The 18,988-nt window shown below is 41.7% G+C and overlaps 1 protein-coding gene across 4 annotated transcripts in view; it reads right to left on the bottom strand.

Moving 5' to 3' along the window:
• gak (cyclin G associated kinase) overlaps positions 1 to 15,918 on the bottom strand; it is a 143,251-nt gene extending 127,333 nt beyond the window's left edge. For all 4 annotated transcript variants that reach the window (XM_059974607.1, XM_059974609.1, XM_059974610.1 and 1 more), the window contains exons 1-2: positions 15,668 to 15,918; positions 3,231 to 3,292 (exon numbers count right to left, since the gene is read on the bottom strand). In XM_059974607.1, coding sequence (XP_059830590.1) covers positions 3,231 to 3,292; positions 15,668 to 15,806 — 201 coding nt within the window. In that variant the 5' untranslated portion in view covers positions 15,807 to 15,918. The remainder of the gene's footprint in view (positions 1 to 3,230; positions 3,293 to 15,667) is intronic.
• Between the last annotated feature and the right edge of the window lie 3,070 nt (positions 15,919 to 18,988).

Here is an 18,988-nt window from a genome sequence, read left to right as displayed (position 1 = left end):
AGACTGGGAGACCGTTTCGCTGAACACCTACGCTCGGTCCGCCAGAAAAAGCAGGATCTCCCAGTGGCCACACATTTTAATTCCACGTCCCATTCCCATTCTGATATGTCTATCCATGTCCTACTCTACTGTCAAAATGAATCCACACTCAGGTTGGAGGAACAACACCTTATATACCGGCTGGGTAGCCTACAACCTGATGGCATGAACATTGACTTCTCTAACTTCCGTTAATGCCCCTCCTCCCCTTCTTACCCCACCCCTAACATATTTAGTTCTTTGCCTGTTCTCCATTTCCCTCTGGTGCTTCCCCCCCCCCCCCTCCTTCTCCCGAGGCCTCCCATCCCATGATTCTTTCCCTTCTCCAGCTCGGTATCACTTTCGCCAATCACCTTTCCAGCTCTTAGCTTCATCCCACCCCCTCTGGTCTTCTCCTATCATTTTGCATTTTCCCCTCCCCCCACTACTTTCAAATCTCTTACTATCTTTCCTCTCAGTTAGTCCTGACGAAGGGTTTCGGCCCAAAACGTCGACAGCACTTCTCCTTATAGATGCTGCCTGGCCTGCTGTGTTCCACCAGCATTTTGTGTGTGTTGTTTGAATTTCCAGCATCTGCAGATTTCCTCTTGTTAACCCTCAATCATTGTTCAATTTTAAAATATTGTGATTAAATCAGGAGTGAATTCTGGAAGAGAGGGGATTGCAACAGAAAGGTCAAGAATCATACTGGTGGAGTCTGGCAACATTCCTGAGGTATGGGAAACTCCAGGGATAAAAGTGAGGAGCCTGAAGCAAAATTATAGTAGGGAAGATCTTCTCATAACAACTGGATAAATTGGTATGGAATCAAACAAGAACAATCCAGTTTATCCAATCCAATAGAGAGATATTGGAAGGAAGATGATATGGTTGATCATGCCAATATTGCAAAAAGGTCAGGAGGATGATAATTAATAGTTAACTGTCATCACAGTATGAATATGTAATTTTGTTATTGAATGTTACAGTCAGGACGGAAACTTTTAAAGAGTTACAAGAAAAATGAGAAAGATACAGGTGGGTAAAATTCAAGACTGCTTAATGCCATTTCCAGTATACAAGTGTAAAGGAGAACAAAATAATTGTTACTCTGGATCCAATGCAGCACACAAAAGGAATACAGTAAGATAAATAAAATAATTTTTAAAAATATTAAATATAAATGAATATAATAGCTTCTAAATAGATTGATTTTATAGCCATAAAGTTGGGCACAGAAATGTCTGTCCATATGGTGACTCTGATAGGAAATTATATAGTGGTGGGGGCGGGTTAGTGTGCGGAGATGTTAATGATCAGCTTTCTTGATTGTTCTGGGACCACGAAAGTTTTGGCGAGATGTGTACTGCTAGGAGTTTGAAACTGCTACTAGTTTCTACTGCTGTGCTGCCAATGTAGAAGGATGTTACAATTTCTGGTGTACAGAATACCAAAGAATCACACTCATCAGAAAAGAAATTCCTCTTCTTTCCATTTTTAAATGGATCTGAGACTATGCTTCATAGTTTATATACTCTGACATCAAGTCCTTCCTGAATGGGGTAAGATCACCCCTTGTGTTGTCTTTATGACAGTTATTTAGTTTATAATATTTTCGCTTAGTAATTCATTTGTTAGTATTTTCTAGTTAGAATTAGAAGTGTTTAAAGTATATTCATTGCCTGTAAAAAATATCGGCATCCAGTTTCACCGTGTCTTGTGGGAAAATACCGGTTTGAGATCAACGTGAGGGTGGGGGGCTCACCACGAGGCAGACCTGAGCAGAAGTTGTTTTGCAAGCATTAGAAATCACAGTGAGAGCAACGCTGTAAGTTAATAGATAATCGATATATTGAACTAAGATGTTAACGCCGATCCTGTTAAAAGTAACGACGGTCGATAATGTTTATGTTTTCATTAGTTAAAGAGTTGCGGATAGTTTGCATTGAAGTGTATTTAAAGTAGTCAATGGCGTAGGTAAACTCTGCCTGTATACTGCACCTTAATGTAATGTAGTTATAGTCACTTTTACAAGTATTTACAATGGAAATGTGATATTAAGGAACAAATACTGTATCAATCTTGTATTGTTTTATCAACAGTTTTCACCATATGTTGATGTGAAGAGTGAACAGTAAATGGTTAATCTTACTGCGACCTTGTTTCATTGACTCTGGTTTATCTCGGCGTTACGTTACACCCGAACGAGAACGCTACACCCCTCAATCTCCCAAACACCAGATCACACAGGCCCAATTTATTTCACGTGCATCAAGATTAAAGATGAAACTTCGTGAAATTATTATCAGGATAAGAGATAAAATCACTTTTCTCTTGAAAAAGGCAATCTACAGAATTAGCTAAGAGGTTTAAAAATACGTAAGTTTTTGATTATTCTTTCATCGAAGAAATATTTCTATTTTTAGAAAATAGAAAAATTGGAGGCCCCAAATCTTAGAAAGTCAGCAAAGAATCAAACAGAAATTTCATAAGAATTTTCTCTACCTATAAAAAAAAGGTGAGAATAGCCAAGACAAAAAGAGCAAATTTACTGAATTAGAAACTTGAAAAAGGGTACGAGGGAGAAGGTGAGGGGCAAAGGAAGAAGGCTTCAGGAGAGTGTAGAGACCATGTGAACTGTCTACGTCAAACAGCCTGTTGCAAAGCTGTAATTTTCCTGTGTCACCAATATTTAAATATTTGATCATGCTCAGTCACATTTTCAGCAGTAATATTATGCTCATGCTGAGCTAGAGTGATAATAAACCTCACTGTGATTCTGAGATTCAATGACCCAGCCCCATCCTCACTCATTTCAACATGAATACTTCAACCACACGACCTGAGATTATAATCAGTCGCCATCATATGATTAGTTATCTATTTAATTTATTCTCTTAACTTGTATTCCAAATCTTTTCTTTTCGCTCTTTGTCAGTCCCCTGATAAAATAGCCAGTGTATTACTTACAAACAAGAAATGTTTAGCTCAGACTTCATTGCAAAACAAATGTTTTTAAATATTTTCCCTGATTTATGAGCAGCCATTTCAATTAGACTATACAACTAAATGAAACCAGAAAAGGCTACTGCACACAGCCTGGAAGAGTTGTTTCCGTTAAAAACAGAAGCAATGGAAGTAAGCCTAACCTGGCACTCAAAACAAAAAATGCCTTGAATGCACTTCTTAAGTACTTTCAAAGCATGGCTCACCTTTAAAGCATAATCTCTTCCATTCCCAAGATCCTGCGCTTCATAAACGAAGGCAAATCCACCTGTTAAATTAAAAAGTATATATTTTAGGCAAGAACATATCAACAAGAAAGTAAATATTACAAAGCATTGATGAACTGGAACCAAAAGTGACAGAAGCCTGTAATTTCACTTATGACTTTGGAAAATGTGTTAAGAAATGATAACAAAGGTTTTCAAAATGTCACACAAACCCCAAAATTCAGATTGCTGGTTACTCACTTTCAACCTGTTAGAAATAATCAATTTTTCACACACTCCTGTTTTTTTTCTTCTAAACATTGAACAAAGATGAGGAACATCAATGTTCAACTGGACAACTCAGTTTAGGTATCACAGTTAATGTTATCATCACAGAGGAAAAAAACAATCCAAAGGAGTATGAGCATTGTATGAATAATGAATGTAAAGACAGATTATAATCAGTCGCCTTGGTATAATTAGTTAGCCATTTCATTTATTCTCTTAATTTGTACTCCAAATCTCTTCTTTTCACCCTTTGTCAGTCCCCTGATAATAGACAATAGACAATAGGTGCAGACGTAGACCATTCGACCCCGAGTCTGCACCGCCATTCTGAGATCATGGCTGATCAGTCACTATCAATACCCAGTCCCTGCCTTGTCCCCATTTCCCTTGATTCCCCTATCCATCAGATATCTATCTAGCTCCTTCTTGAAAGCATCCAGAGAATTGGCCTCCACCGTCTTCCGAGGCAGTGCATTCCACACTTCCACAACTCTCTGGGAGAAGAAGCTCTTCCTTAACTCTGTTTTAAATAACTGACCTCTTATTCTCAATCCATGCCCTCTGGTACTGGACTCTCCCAACATCTGGAACATATTTCCTGCCTCAATCCTATCAAATCCTTTAATTATCTTAAACGTTTCAATCAGATCCCCTCTCAATCTCCTCAATTCCAGTGTGTACAAGCCCAATCTCTCTGCGTAAGACAGCTCTGCCATCCCAGGAATCAACCTAGTGAATCTACGCTGCACTTCCTCAATTGCCAGAATGTCCTTCCTTAAACCTGGAGACCAAAACTGTACACAATATTCCAGGTGTGGTCTCACCAGGGCCCTGTACAAATGCAAAAGGACATCCTTGCTCTTGTACTCAATTCCCCTTGTAATATAGGCCAACATTCCATCTGCCCTCTTCACTGCCTGTTACACTTGCTCATTCACCTTCATTGACTGATGAACTAGGACTCCTAGGTCTCTCTGCATTTCGCCCTTACCTAACTCTACACCGTTCAGACAATACTCTGCCCTCTTGTTCCTGCTTCCAAAGTGGATAACTTCACATTTATTCACATTGAATGACATCTGCCAAGTATCTGCCCACTCACCCAGCCTATCCAAGTCTCCCTGTATTCTCCTAATGTCCTCTTCGCATGTCACACTGCCACCCAGTTTAGTATCGTCAGCAAACTTGCTGATATAGTTTTCAATGCCCTCATCTAAATCGTTGACATAAATCGTAAAGAGCTGTGGCCCCAATACAGAGCCCTGTGGTACCCCACTAGTCACCTCCAGCCAGTCCGAGAAACACCCATTCATTGCTACCCTTTGCTTTCTATCTGCCAACTAGTTTTCTATCCATGTTGAAACCCTGTCCCCAATGCCATGAGCTCTGATTTTACTCACCAATCTCCTATGTGGCACCTTATCGAATGCCTCCTGAAAATCTAGGTACACAACATCCACTGGCTTACCCTCGTCTAACATCCTTGTTACACCCTCAAAAAACTCCAACAGATTAGTCAAGCATGATTTGCCCTTGGTAAATCCATGCTGGCTCGGCCTAATCCTATTACTGCCATCAAGATATGCCACTATTTCGTCCTTAATAATGGACTCAAGCATCTTCCCCACAACTGACGTTAGGCTAACAGGGCAATAGTTCTCCGTTTTCTCCTTCCCTCCCTTCTTGAAAAGTGGGATAACATTAGCCACTCTCCAATCTTCAGGAACTGATCCTGAATCTAAGGAACATTGGAAAATGAATACCAATGCATCCGCAATTTCCTGAGCCACCTCTTTTAGAACCCTCAGATGCAGACCATCTGGACCCCGGGATTTATTAGCCTTCAGTCCTATCAGTCTACCCATCACAGTTTCTTACCTAATGTCAATCTGTTTCAATTCCTCTGATATCTTATGACCCTGGCCCATCCATACATCTGGGAGATTGCTTGTGTCCTCCCTGGTGAAGACAGATCTAAAGTACGCATTAAATTCTGTTGTCATTTCCTTGTTTCCCATAACAATTTCTCCCAATTCATTCTTCAAGGGGCCAACATTGTTCTTAACTATCTTCTTTCTCTTCACATAGTTAAAAAAGCTTTTGCTATCCCCCTTTATATTCCTGGCTAGACTGAGCTCATACCTGATTTTTTCTCTCCGTATTGCTTTTTTAGTTAAGATCTGCTGTTCCTTAAAACTTTCCCAATCATCGGTATTCCCACTCATCTTAGCCCTGTCATACTTCTTTTTCTTTAAATAGCCAGTGTATTATTTTACAAACAAAAGAAAATCCGCAGCTGCTGGAAATCCAAGCAACACACACAAAATGCTGGAGGAACTCAGCAGGCCAGGCAGCATCGATGGAAAAGAGTACAATCGATGTTTCGGCCCGAGACCCTTTGGCAGGACACCCAGACGTCGACTGTGCTGCCTGGCCCGCTGAATTCCTCCAGCATTTTGTGTGTGTTTACTGTATTATCTAAATATTCGGTATCATTCTCTAATTAATCACTGTCAGATGAACATCAGCAGACCAGGACCATTCAATCAGCAATTCTTTTTACCACTTTCCAGCAGAGTAATTCACAAACATTTGTGACATCGGGAATTCAATTCAAACCTTGTATCCTCTCACTCTACTGCGAAGTGTAAACTGCTTTTATGCAGTAGTACAGAACTGTAGAGATAACAGAGGCATAAAAACATACCCAACAATTTGTTGAGAAAGCATGCTGTGAATGGGACTGATAGATGACTAACATTATCTGTTCATTTAAAATAGAATTTCAAAGTCCAGAGCTGTACAGGTCAACCAGCTTATGATTATGGGACTTTCAATAAAGAGAAAACTTGAAAAAACATCCAGAAGCTAATAATTTCTAGTGGTGACATGACAGCCTTCCTTGGCCTTATTTTTAGCAATGATGAGACACCCTGACAGTGGTGCTAAGATAACAACCTCTCCCTCAATGGCCCAAAAACAAAACAGCTGATAGTGGATTACAGGAGGAACAGAGACAGGCTCACCCTGATCAACATCAATGGGACTGCAGTTGAGAGAGTGAATGGTTTCAAGTTCCTCGGTTTACACGTCAGCAAAGATCTCACCTAGACCGTACACAAAAAAAAACACAACGGCATTTCTTCCACCTCAGGCAACTGAAGAAGTTCGGCATGAGCTTCCAAATCCTCAGACCTTCTACAGGGGCCCATTGACAGCATCCTGGCTGGCCATATCACTGCTTGGTACAGGAACTGCACCAACCTCAATCACTGGGCACTGCAGAGAGTGGTACGGACAGCCCAGCGCATCTGTAGATGTGAACGTCCCTCCATTGAGGACATTGACAGCAGCACGTGTGCAGCAGAAGGCCTGGAAGATCATCGGGAAAACCAGTCACCCCAGACATAAACTGTTTCAACTGCTTCCATCTGGCAAACGATACTGCAGCATGGAAGCCAAGATCGACAAGCTATGGGACGGCTTCTTTCAACAAGCCATTGGACTTACAAATTCAAACTTCTGTATGTTCCAACAAAGTGATAACACAAAGATTTTTACTCCCTCACGAGGTGGGACGGATATAAGACTTAAATAAATTCAAATATTCCAATTAAATGAGAAATGCATCAGGATTTAGAAAAAATACACTGTCAGTTTGAGAACAGTAGGCAAAGGTAATGCAATTACTATAAATTATCTATTTCCAAATGCTTTAATAATCACTAGTGGCTGTATTTGACACTGTTTAAAAGATCATTGTTGCACAAATACCAATAGAAGTGACTGCTTGACAACTCCCAATGACCTCCCACAGATAAACCAGCAGCCTCTTTTGTTCAAGACAGCAGTGTGCGAATACTGTGGGGAGGTTCACATAAAATGCCTTTTCCCAAGGTCCTGCTTGAAATCACATTATAACCAATTCAGCCCGCTTCAAATAAATGGTGTTCCCTAATAATCAATCACACTAAATCCAAATTGTGGTATGGAAATGCATGTAGCAGAACTACCTGTTTTCATCTACCATTAGTAACACTAAAATCTTCCAATTTTCCAACAGCATTCAATTTCTTTGGCCAAAATAATACTAATAACTCAGCTACTGCACTTGGAACTGGTATACCTACGTCTAGATCCATTGTTGGGTATTCCTCAAAGCTTCGATACCTCTTACAACATCATCAATCACTTGGAATTATTTCTTCCTCTCAATGGCGCTCATAAACAAGTTAACCAAGTTCTAAATACAGTATAAGAACTATTAAGTGCACCGCTACTTCATTGATCAAACAGCTTGATAACAAAGATCAAAGACCTACATGCTCTAGGCATTTCTCTTGTGCCATGTATTGTGAGTTTGCATTATTCTTCTTTAACAATCTGACTTACTGGAGGCCAAACATTTCCAGGTTTCCACTCATGTACCAGCCCAAAGAAATCATATCAGCAGCCCATGAAGTATACTACAAGCTAAAGCTGAAGTCTATCCATTATAAAGCTTCCCAATTCTTCAGCCTAATCTTCCATTCCTTTCGATCACAGCTGATCAATACACAACTTTTAATTATTGATGACAAAGGCTTAGTGTTAACACTCACACATCCGAATTACGAGGCTTTTGAACGCAAAAATCTAAGCATATGCTCTGGTTTAAGGTGGCATTGCCCACGATGTACGACAGCTACTGCTAGTTCAAAAGCAAAGGAATTCAATTAAAAACATTATTATTTACACCTTTAATGAAGTAAATTGTGGTAAATTATCACTGCAAACAATGAAGAGGCAAGTGAAAGCAAAACGAAATGTGCTGTGCTTCTGCGCTGCAAAATCAACGTTGGCTGGGGTGAACACTCTGGAGGTGGGGGTGGGGTGGGGGGGAGACTAGACAGAGGAGTTCCAACGTCCATCCAACTGGTCCAGGTACGAGGGCAGACCGTTCTCAGCACTGAGCCAATTTGGAGAGGTCAAGTACGGCTTCTTCAGCAGCGAAATCCAGGTCTGAAACGAATCACTGGGCAACGTGTTCTTGGCCTGGAGCATTTCGCCACAGCGAGGAACATGTCCTAATGCAAGGTACCATACGCTGTTTGAACAATCTAAATGCCAGCCCAGATAGACTGGAAAGCAGTGTGTCTGGCCAGGTTAGCTCACTTTGGGCATCAAGCCGATTTCAACAGATCAAAAACAGCTTCTCCAGAAAAATCTAAGCCTGGAGGGATGAGTTGTGGTGGGGCCGGGTCTTAGTGTGAGGTTCAGACAATTTAAACACTGGCCCAGATAGTCTGGGGGCTGCTCTCTCTGCAACACTAAAGCTGTGAAACACCCTCAACTGCTGTGCTTCGTATTTGCAGCAACTTGCTCCGCTAATAGGATGAACTGAATACTGAGGCTTTGGGCCTATTCTATGCTACTCCAGGGCTTTAGATCTTTGCATGTTTTTCTCTCTTTCTCTCTGAGCACTGAAGGTTGGTCTTTTTTTTAATTCAGTTCTTTCGAGGTCCTTGCTTTGTAACTGCCTTTTTGCAAACAAATTTCAAGGTTGTGTAATCTATACATTCTTTGATAATAAATGCACTTTTTTTCTTTTTTTTTTATTAGTTTTTCAAAACATTTTACAAATTAAAAACCCCAAATCCCAATGAGGAACATTAAAACAGTGCAAAATTAAGCATACAATAACAATATACAACAAAGGAAGAGAATTTAGCAAAAAAAAAGCACCTGAATTAAAGACAAGTAAGCTTAGTGTCCTCCCCAAGCCCCACAACACAAGAAAAAACAACAGCAACTGCAGACCAACCACAACACGATATAGAGAGTATAAGTCAGGACAGCCAAACTCCCAGACTGTGAATACACTTAGCAACAGAGGATAATAATGCCTTCTACCAGAAAAAAAAAGGAGCTGAAAGCAAGGGGTCAAAAAGAAAAAAAAAACCCTAGTCAAGAGGAAGGTTATGAAAGTACTCAATAAAAGGTCCCCAGACCTTATGGAACTTTAGATCCGAATTGAGAACTGAATAATGAATTTTTTCAAGGTCCAAACAGGCCATGATGTCATTAAGCCATTGAGCATGAGTGGGCAGGGCAACATCTCTCCATCTAAGGAGGATCAAGCGTCTAGCCAGGAGAGAAGCAAAGGATAATATTCGGCATTTGGTCGGACCCAGACATAAATCTGTCTCGCCCCCAAAAACCGAACAGAGCAATTAAGGGGTTTGGTTCTAGGTGCTGATTCAGAATACACGATAACGTAGTGAAGTCACCTTTCCAGAATTTCTCCAAGCTAGGACAGAACCAGTACATATGGATGAGAGAGGCCACGCCCCTCTTGCATTTATCACAGAGCGGACTAACGCTAGGGTAGAATCGAGATAGTTTAGATTTGGACAAATGGGCTCTATGAACAATCTTAAACTGTAAAAGGCAGTGGCGAGCACAAAGAGAGGTTGAGTTAACCGATTTGAGAACTGAATCCCAGCTCTCCTCAGATAAGGACATATTTAAATCCTGCTCCCAGGCCATTTTGATTTTATCCATGGGGGCCCGTCGTAAGGCTGCTAGTTTATCTCGGATGATTGATATTAAGCCTTTACCTAGTGGCTCCATGGAAAGAAATAGGTCCATAGCATTTTTCACAGGCATTTCAGGAAAGTTAGGAATTAAAGGAGTAATAAAGTGTCAGATTTGGAGATATCTGAAAAAATGAGCATTGGGCAGATTGAACTTAACAGAGAGCTGCTGAAAAGAAGCGAAGCGATTATCAATGAAAAGATCTTCAAAATGTCTAATGCCCTTCCTATACCAAACCTGGAATGCTGAAGCGTATGTAGTAGGTAAAAAAAGGTGATTATGAGCAATAGGGCTGGAAACGGAAAACCCCTGGAAACCACAGCATTTCCTGATCTGAGCCCATATACGCAAAGTGTGTCTAACAAGAGGATTAGCTATTGATCTGGACATACTACTAGGGAGATAATAAATGCACTTTGAATCTTTTGAGTATTCTATTGTACCACACATGGCAGGGCCTGGGATATCACCTTATCCTCTTCAGATCCCTATAGAAGGAAATCAAAGATCCATGGTATAATTCTGAGGAAAGAGGGACCTGGCTAAGATTTATTCTTCACTCAACTTTATAAAGTGCAAACATCAAGAGAGCAGGGCAGCTTAGACTAGTGTGAGCCTGAGTCAAATGCAGAAGACCAAAACATATTGTAGATACATTTCAGCACAGTTGACTGCTGCTCCATCACCAAACTCATCATCGAACACAGAGGCAGATGGGTGACTGCCCAACAAAAGGTCTAGACGCATATTACATCCAAACTACGTCTTTAAACTAAGAAGCTATAGCTCGAACTGTGACCATATCCTGGGTTGTTGACATTGGAAATGTAATTGCTTTACATCTTAATATACTTCAAATTTTAAGTTTTAATGCACTCTTACTTCTTTAAACCTTTATATTTGAATAGTTTTCAACTATTGTTGTGTCCGAAGGACTTTCAAACACCGTTGTAAAGTCTCCAACATCCAAGTCAAGGCTGTTGGGATGTCTCAGGCAAGGCCTCAGAATACAATACCCGAGGTCCACTCTCTCCACTCTCCTCTCAGAGCTCATTCCACTTCACCAGACACTTAGCTGTGTGAGGCCAGTTAGCACGGCCCTCTGCATTCAAAAAAAGTGAGGACAGACTGGAACCATGCAGAGAGACAAGAGACCGTGGGGTGGTGTACAGGACAGGGGGCCACGTGCTGGGACCACAAGCAGGGTACCAGGAGGTACAGTTCTGACTGAAAAGCTCCAGAACCTCGGCCTCTGGATCCTTGACTTCCTAACAGGAAGACCACAATCTGCACAGATCGGAAATAACATCTGACGATCAGTACTGGCACACTTCGGGGATGCATGCTTAGTCCACTGCTCTGCTCCCTCTACAGCAATAACTGTGTGGCTAGGCACAGCTCAAATGCCATCTATAAATTTGCTGATGATACAACTATTGTTGGCAGAATTTCAGATGTTGACGTGAGATGTATAGAAGCAAGATATATCAACTAGTTGAATGGTGTTGCAGCAACAACCTTGCAATCAATGTCAATCAGACCAAAGAGCTGATTGTGGACTTCAGAAAGGGTAGGACAAGGGAACACAAACCAATCCTCATTGAGGGATCAGAAGTGAAGAGAGTGAGCAGTTTCAAGTTCTTGGTTATCAATATCTCTGAGGATCTAACCTGGATGTAGCTACAAAGAAGGCACAACAATGGCTATATTTCATTCAGAGTGTAGGGAGATTTGGTATGTCACTAAATACACTTGCAAGTGTCTACAGTTATATCGTGGAGAGCATTCTAACTGGCTGCATCACCAATTAGCATGGGGGGGGGGCGCTGCTGCACAGGATCAAAACAAACGTTAGAGAGTTGTAAAACTCCATCAGGGGAACTAGCTTCAGTAGTTTCCAGGAGCTTTGCCTCAAAAACACAGTGTCCATCATTAAGAACCTGCATCACCCAGGTCATGCCATATTCTCAATGCTACCATCAGGAAGGAGGTACAGAAGGCTGAAGGCACACACTAAGCAATTCAGGAGCAGCTTCTTCCCCACTGCCATCTGATTTATGAATAGACACTGAACCAATGAACACTACCTCCTTACTTTTTTATTTCTGTTTTGCATTAATTATTTAACTATTTTATATTATAGCTACTGCAATTCAGTTTTTTCTATTGTTATGTACTGCATTGTGCTGCTGCCACCAAGGTAACAAATTTCACAACAAATGCGGGTGATATTAAACCTGTTTCTAATTCTGATATCCTTCCACTCCCTGCAAGCAAACTTATGTATCTATCCAAAAGCCTCTTAAACACTGCTATCATAGTTGTCTCTACTACCACCCAAGACAGCGCAGTCCAGGCACCTACCGTGTTCTGTGTACAAAAAAACTTGCTCTGCGTGTCTCCTTTATACACCTCATTTTAAATGCATGTCCTCTAGTATTCTATTCACAATTATTTTTTAAACTTAAAAATGTGAACTGAATTGAACTGACCAAAAGCTATTTTGTAAGAAATTGATTTCAAGCAGTGAAGGTGATTCATGAATTCAAAAAAATGACACTCATCATTTATATTGACACTCACATTTTAGATAATCCCTCAGTTTTATGAAATACGAATCAAATTTGTGCACCCTTTTACAGTAAGCATTGTTATAATTTTTGTCACAATACAACAGCCAAAAGTGAACTCAGGTAGTAATTTACACAGAATATAGTCGAAAATTTATTCATGCAATATACCAATACTGCTTGGAAATTCTTCTTTGGTCTTCGTTAACTTGAAGTCATCCCTGTAAACCTTATATTACAACTACAGTAAATATCACATTCAAAGAGCAAAGATATGAACTGCATATCCAAAAAATATTGGGAAAACCATAATCTTGTAAACTATTCAAGTCCAATGATGCTATTTTGGAATAAAGTGGGTCAGATACAAAAATGAATGATTGTACCTATGGAAATGAATCGCCCATTGATTAATCAATATTGTAAGTCCTAAATTTTATTCTTGTTGTTTGCAACTCATCCCATCATCCAATACTCAATACAGTGGATTCCAGTTAATTGGGCCATCATTTAGTCAGGACAGCTGCTAATTTGGGACAAATCTTAAAGAACAAAAACTAATCAAGATAATAACTAGGAATTCCTTCATTTATTTGGAACACTACACCACTTAACTAGACAGGAGACTGTTGCCGAATTGTTTCTAGTGTGTAATTGTGTGGTTGTTAGACACTACACTGTGCTTAGAGCAAATAGTTTTTAAATAGCATCAGTTGCACATGTCTGTGTTCAAAACCCAGTGATTTTTGTCACTGGCAGGTGGCATAAAATAAGCAGCAAGACAATCTAGAACTGTATTGTTCACTGTGCTTTCAAGCATCCAGGTTTGGGAGATGCCAGAAACTGCTGAGAGTGAAAATAAAATTATTTCATTACTTCAGCAAGTAAGGAACTAGAAAAAGTTTAAGGGTAATGTCAGTCATCTTGAATGTTACAATGAAAATGAAGATTTGGGAGATGCAATTGTGGAAAGCATTGTATTTGTGCTGATTTTATTAATTTATAGTCAATCAAAAAAACATGGCAACGTGCACTGGTTGAAAATTCCTCTGTCGATTAACTCTTAGAAACTAATGTACAGTTTTACAGCACTGTAGTAGTACTGGTAGTATTCCAATTTGTTCTGTATTCATTTAAACACATAATTTGTAACTCAGTTAAATGGTACTTCGTCTTTTTTGTGCCTTTTTAACTATTTGCATGGAATTTCAGCTAATTGGGGTAGCCACTTAATTGGGCCAAAATGCACTGGTCCTGATGTGTCTCAATTAACCAGAATCTACTGCACTTGTGGATTCAGGGAATGAATTTCCTATTTCGCAATAAATCAGTGAACAGCTGAATATTTCCTACCCCAGAGAACGAAACACCCAGAAACGTCACCAGTTACAACTAGCCTCCAGAATGAACCCCATCCTTCCCTGATCTCATGAATCCTGGCTGGTTGAGAACTCTCAATTTCAACATTCTGCGGGTGGGGGTGAGGGGAAGTGGTCATAATTGTGTCCTCATCACCCAGGGACTGAACTACTCCTGTTACCTGAGTAGTTCCGCAAACACCCCATCACCATCTACGAGGGATAAGGGTCTGAGTTCCCCACCATCACTTCCCAAGGATGGATCCTAGCCCCACCCAAAGGTGTCACCCAAATACACCAACAGCTGAAATTTACCCACCACAGTAGCTCCTATTCTTCGGATTCATGATAACACTAGGCATCAAGGTCCCTACCCATTGCCTCTCCCCAAGTGCTCCCCATCACCAGATATCAAAATCTGAATCCACAAGCTGGGAGAGGTAGCAGCATTTGCCGGAGAAAGCTATATTATCCCTTGGAAATGCTCTGCCATACAATAACATCATAGCTGAGGTGATCATGAACATAATTCCACATTACTGCTTATTCTCCATTACTCTTGACTCACCATCCAATAAATTATCCCATCTTTTTTTTAAAAAAAATCAACAATCCAGCCCCACAGAGCTGTCTCTGAGGCACAGAATTTCAAGAATTCACAAATATGTGAAAGAAAACCTCTGCTGTCTTAAGTAGGGAGCCTCTGATTCTGAAACTATGCCCCAAATCCAGATTCTCTAAAGGAGAAACCTCCTGTCAGCATAAATCCTAGCAGACCCCCTTGGAACCTTTTCTATTTCGAGATCACTTCTTGTTCTTTTAAACTGCAATGTCCAGCCTGCTGAAATGCTCCTCATAAATTAGCCCTTCATCCCAGAGAAAAAAACCTGGTAAACCTACTCCGAAAAGCTTCCAATGCATGAATATTCATCATTAAATAAGTAGGTCAAAGCTGCTCACAGTACCCCAGGTAGTTTTAGCAAGAATACCTGACATTCTTACTGTATTCTTTTTGGAATAAAGACTTATAGTCCAAATATTTCCAAACTAACAGCACACAGACTTTTCTGACTCCAAAGTTGCTCCTTATAACAGTAGTTTTCAGTCGGGTCCATCAGGTTAGATAAAGTATCACTATCCCCACCCTCATATTGTGCCAGGTTCCTTCTCCTCTCCACCACCCCTGTGGGGAGGGTCAGGTCCTCAACCCCTCTGCACCAGGGACCCTCTCCTCCGCATCCTAAGGTGTCAGAGGCCTTCCCCTCCACCCCCACATACCAAAGTGTCAAGGTACCCCCAACCCCAGTGTCTTCCCTTCCCCACCCCAGGACAGGGCTTTCCCTCTCTTCCATCATTCTGGTGTGGCAGGATCTGCCCCTGCCCCTGCCCCTGCCCCAACCCCACCCCGGGGTGCCAGCGTCTCCCTTATACACTACCCCACCGGTGTGCCGGGGTCCATCTCCTTCATCTTCCCGGTGAAGGTGTGCCAACCTCCGGCTCCTCCCAATCACCGAGCCCGGGGATTGGGTGACAGGCGGCCGGGGTAGTGGGCCAGCACAGGGAGTTGGTGCTCGGGGACTAGTTAGAGGTCGGGCCCGAAACCCGAGACCACGGCTCTCTTGACCCTCCCGGCCCGGCCTCTCACCCTCGGCGATGACTCGCTTGATCCGCAGCCTGACGTCGCCCAGCTCCACTGTCTGCCCCACGAAGTCGTTTTGATCGCGACTGGCCGCCGAGCTCGGGGCCCCGGCCAGGAAGTCGAAAGCCGACTGGAAGATGGACATGGCAGTAGAGCCTGCTCTCCAGGCTCCGGTTGGGCCCAGTGCCGCTCACTATCATCGCCCGGGACCGAGCCGCAGGCGGGGGGAGGGAACAGAGCCGCTTCCGCAACGGCGTCAGCGGAGGAGGAGCCTGAGAGCAGGGAGGGGAGGGAGGAGGGACATTGAGGGAAGGGTGAGAGGTGAGAAGCAGTTGAGGAAAGGGAAAGAGAGTGGAAAGAGATGGAAAGATGAGGGGAGGATTGGGGAGAGAAGAATGGGGCAGTGATGATGTGACAAGGGGAAAGGCATGACTGTACTGTTAGGGTAGATGATGTAGGGCAGGAAATGGAGGAGATAGGGAAAGGAGTGGAAAATTGGGAGGGAAGGTGGATTGGGAGGTGAGTTAGGGACAGAAGAGATAAAAGAGAAGGGAAGTGTTGGGCTGGGATTAGAAAGTAGGAAGGAAGGAGAGAAGGGGATGTGTGAAGACATAGGCTGGAACCAGGACATGGTGGAAATGGGCTGGAGGGGTAGGAAGTGTGAGAGGACGTTACCCAAATGGAATATAACATGCTACTCCTTCAAGCTGAGTGTGGCCTCTTCATGGCAGTAAAGTAGGCCTTGGACCAACATATCAGATTTCGGAATGGGAAGTAGAATTGAAATGGGTGGCCACCAGAAGATCACGCTTTTTGTGGTAGGTGGAGTATAGGTGCTCGACAAAGTGGTTCCAGGAGCACCAGATACAGCAGGTGACCCCCCAATAGACTCACAGGTGAAGAAGTGTCACCTGGAAGGATGTTTAGGGCACTCTGTGGTAGTGATAGAGGAGATGTAGAGGCAGGTTTGGCACTTGTTCTGCTCGCAAGGATAAATACCAGAAGGGACATCGGTGAAGAGCGATGAGTGGACAAGGGAGTCATGTAGGGAGTAATCCCTGTGTAAAAATGAAAGTAGGGGAGGGAAAGATGTGCTTGGTGATGGGATCCTATTGTAGATGGCAGAGTCAAAGCGCACCTCAGGGATGTGTGCTTAGCCCACTGCTCTACACTCTCTACACCCATGACTGTGTGGCTAGGCACAACTCAAATGGCATCTATAACTTTGCAGATATTACAACCGTTGGTGTCACAGCAACAACCTTGCACTGAATGTTAATAAGACCAAAGAACTGATTGTGTACTTCAGAAAGGGTAAAACGAGGGAGTACACATCAGTCCTCATAGAAGGATAAGAAATGGAGAGCATGAGCAGTTTCAGGTTCCTGGGTGTTAATATCGCAGAGGACCTAACCTGGTCCTAACATATTGGTACAGCTATAAAGAAAGCAAGACAGCGACTACACTTCATTAGGAGTTTGAGGAGGTTTGGTATGTCACCTAAAACACTCGAAAATTTGTATAAATGTACAGCATTCTGACTGGGGGTGGCCACTCCACATGATGGAAGTAGGCTGCAGAGAATAGTTAAATTTGTCAGCTACTAGCCTCCATAGTATCCAAGACACCTCCAAAGAGCAGTGGCTCAAAAAGGTGGCATCCATCATTAAGGACCCCCATCACCTAGGACGTGCCCTCTTCTCATTGTTACCATCAGGAAGGAGGTGCAGAAGCCTGAAGGCACACAGTCAGCGATTCAGGGACAGCTTCTTCCCCTCTGCTGTTTACTTTCTGAATGGACATTGAGCTCACGAACATGACATCACTACTTTTTATTTTTGGTTTTGCACTTCTTAATTAACTGTAATACACTGGTTAAGACCATGCTTTATTTTATGAATACAGTTGTGCTGTGGGATAAACAATCGACTATTTCATTTTTGCTGTTTAAAATAAAAATTCCGTTGATTGATAAGTTAGCCAATAAGATTTGTCTTAAGAACATTCTAGAGAGAGCAGGATAAACAACGGGGTTCCATTTTCTAGAGAAAGCACAGGATCGAAGAAGGAAGATGGAAACAGACAATGAACATTGCAGAAGAACGTGGTGAAACGCTCACAGAATTCACGTGGAAGGACAGATACTGCTGTCGGAAAATCCTTATGCAGGCAATAGAAGAATGTGCAAATAACTTATAATTAGTTAGTTAGCACGTGACCTTGAAGGAAGTTTGACGCCTTGTCCTTGGATGTTCCATGGATTTTTATATATCTTTCACTTGGGTTGGGTTTTCAGGCAGAATTCTTCAGTGGCATCAGTAAACAAAGTGAAGCAAACAATGAACTCCAACGATTACTTGCATGTTATAAACATGCCCTTTTATTGATTTTATATTATATAGTTTTCTTGTGTTTGTTATAATTCAAAATAGTTTCTCAATACAATTTCAATTTAAGTTTATACTGCTGAGAGTTAAATAGTTTCCTGGCGAACAGTAACTTTGCATAGGTGTGTCAGTATTAATACATGTAACAGTCCTATTTTCCCTTAAAGGGGCATTCAAACTTCTATGGTTGTGTTTATCCAAATCATGTTTACCCTAACATGCTTATTTACTGGAAATGGCCCTCTCATTGTTTATTGCCATGCATTGTTGCTTTTATCTTGTATTCACAGTAATAGCTAACTCAGTATGAGCCTACGGTGAGAGGGTTACATTTCTGGGGGTATCATCCACAATAGGATGCCATGTGAATGCTGTACTACAGCTGTATAGGCATTAGATAGCTTTTTTATTTGTGTTCAAGCTAGTGTTATACCAGTGTTCAATTCCTTCGCAATTTAGTGTGCGTCATAATTAAAAGTACACTGATATGGATGCCACAGAGATTAAGGTTTGGTGTGATAAAAAGAGTTTATCCACTTGCAATGAGTGCGTATTGAGCAATGTTTCTGTTGATGTTCATAATTACAGTTTAGTTAAAGTTTTGAATCTTGTCCAAGCTCTAAGAAAAGTTACATTGATAGATTGCCACTTGAATGAAACAGTTGGCAAATATATTGTGCTGGTCCAGAATGCTAGTGATGTGACTGAACTCACTCTGCCTGGTGTGATAGAAATACCTGGAGAGACAGGGCCATAGCCAGTTCATGTGCTTAGAGTTGCACAGAATATAACTCCAGATGCTGCTGAGGGTGAAGGTTTTCAGTTCAAGTTGCTTATTTTTCAGAGGAATGATAGGAAAATGCTGACTGATATTCAAATTCTACCAAGACCTTCAGTTGTTGATCTAAATTCTGAGCTGGTTTCTACCATCACATCACTG

Source organism: Hypanus sabinus, chromosome 7, assembly GCF_030144855.1.
Source record: "Hypanus sabinus isolate sHypSab1 chromosome 7, sHypSab1.hap1, whole genome shotgun sequence".
Classification (NCBI taxonomy): Eukaryota; Metazoa; Chordata; class Chondrichthyes; order Myliobatiformes; family Dasyatidae; genus Hypanus; species Hypanus sabinus.
This window is presented reverse-complemented; position numbering and strand designations above follow the sequence as displayed.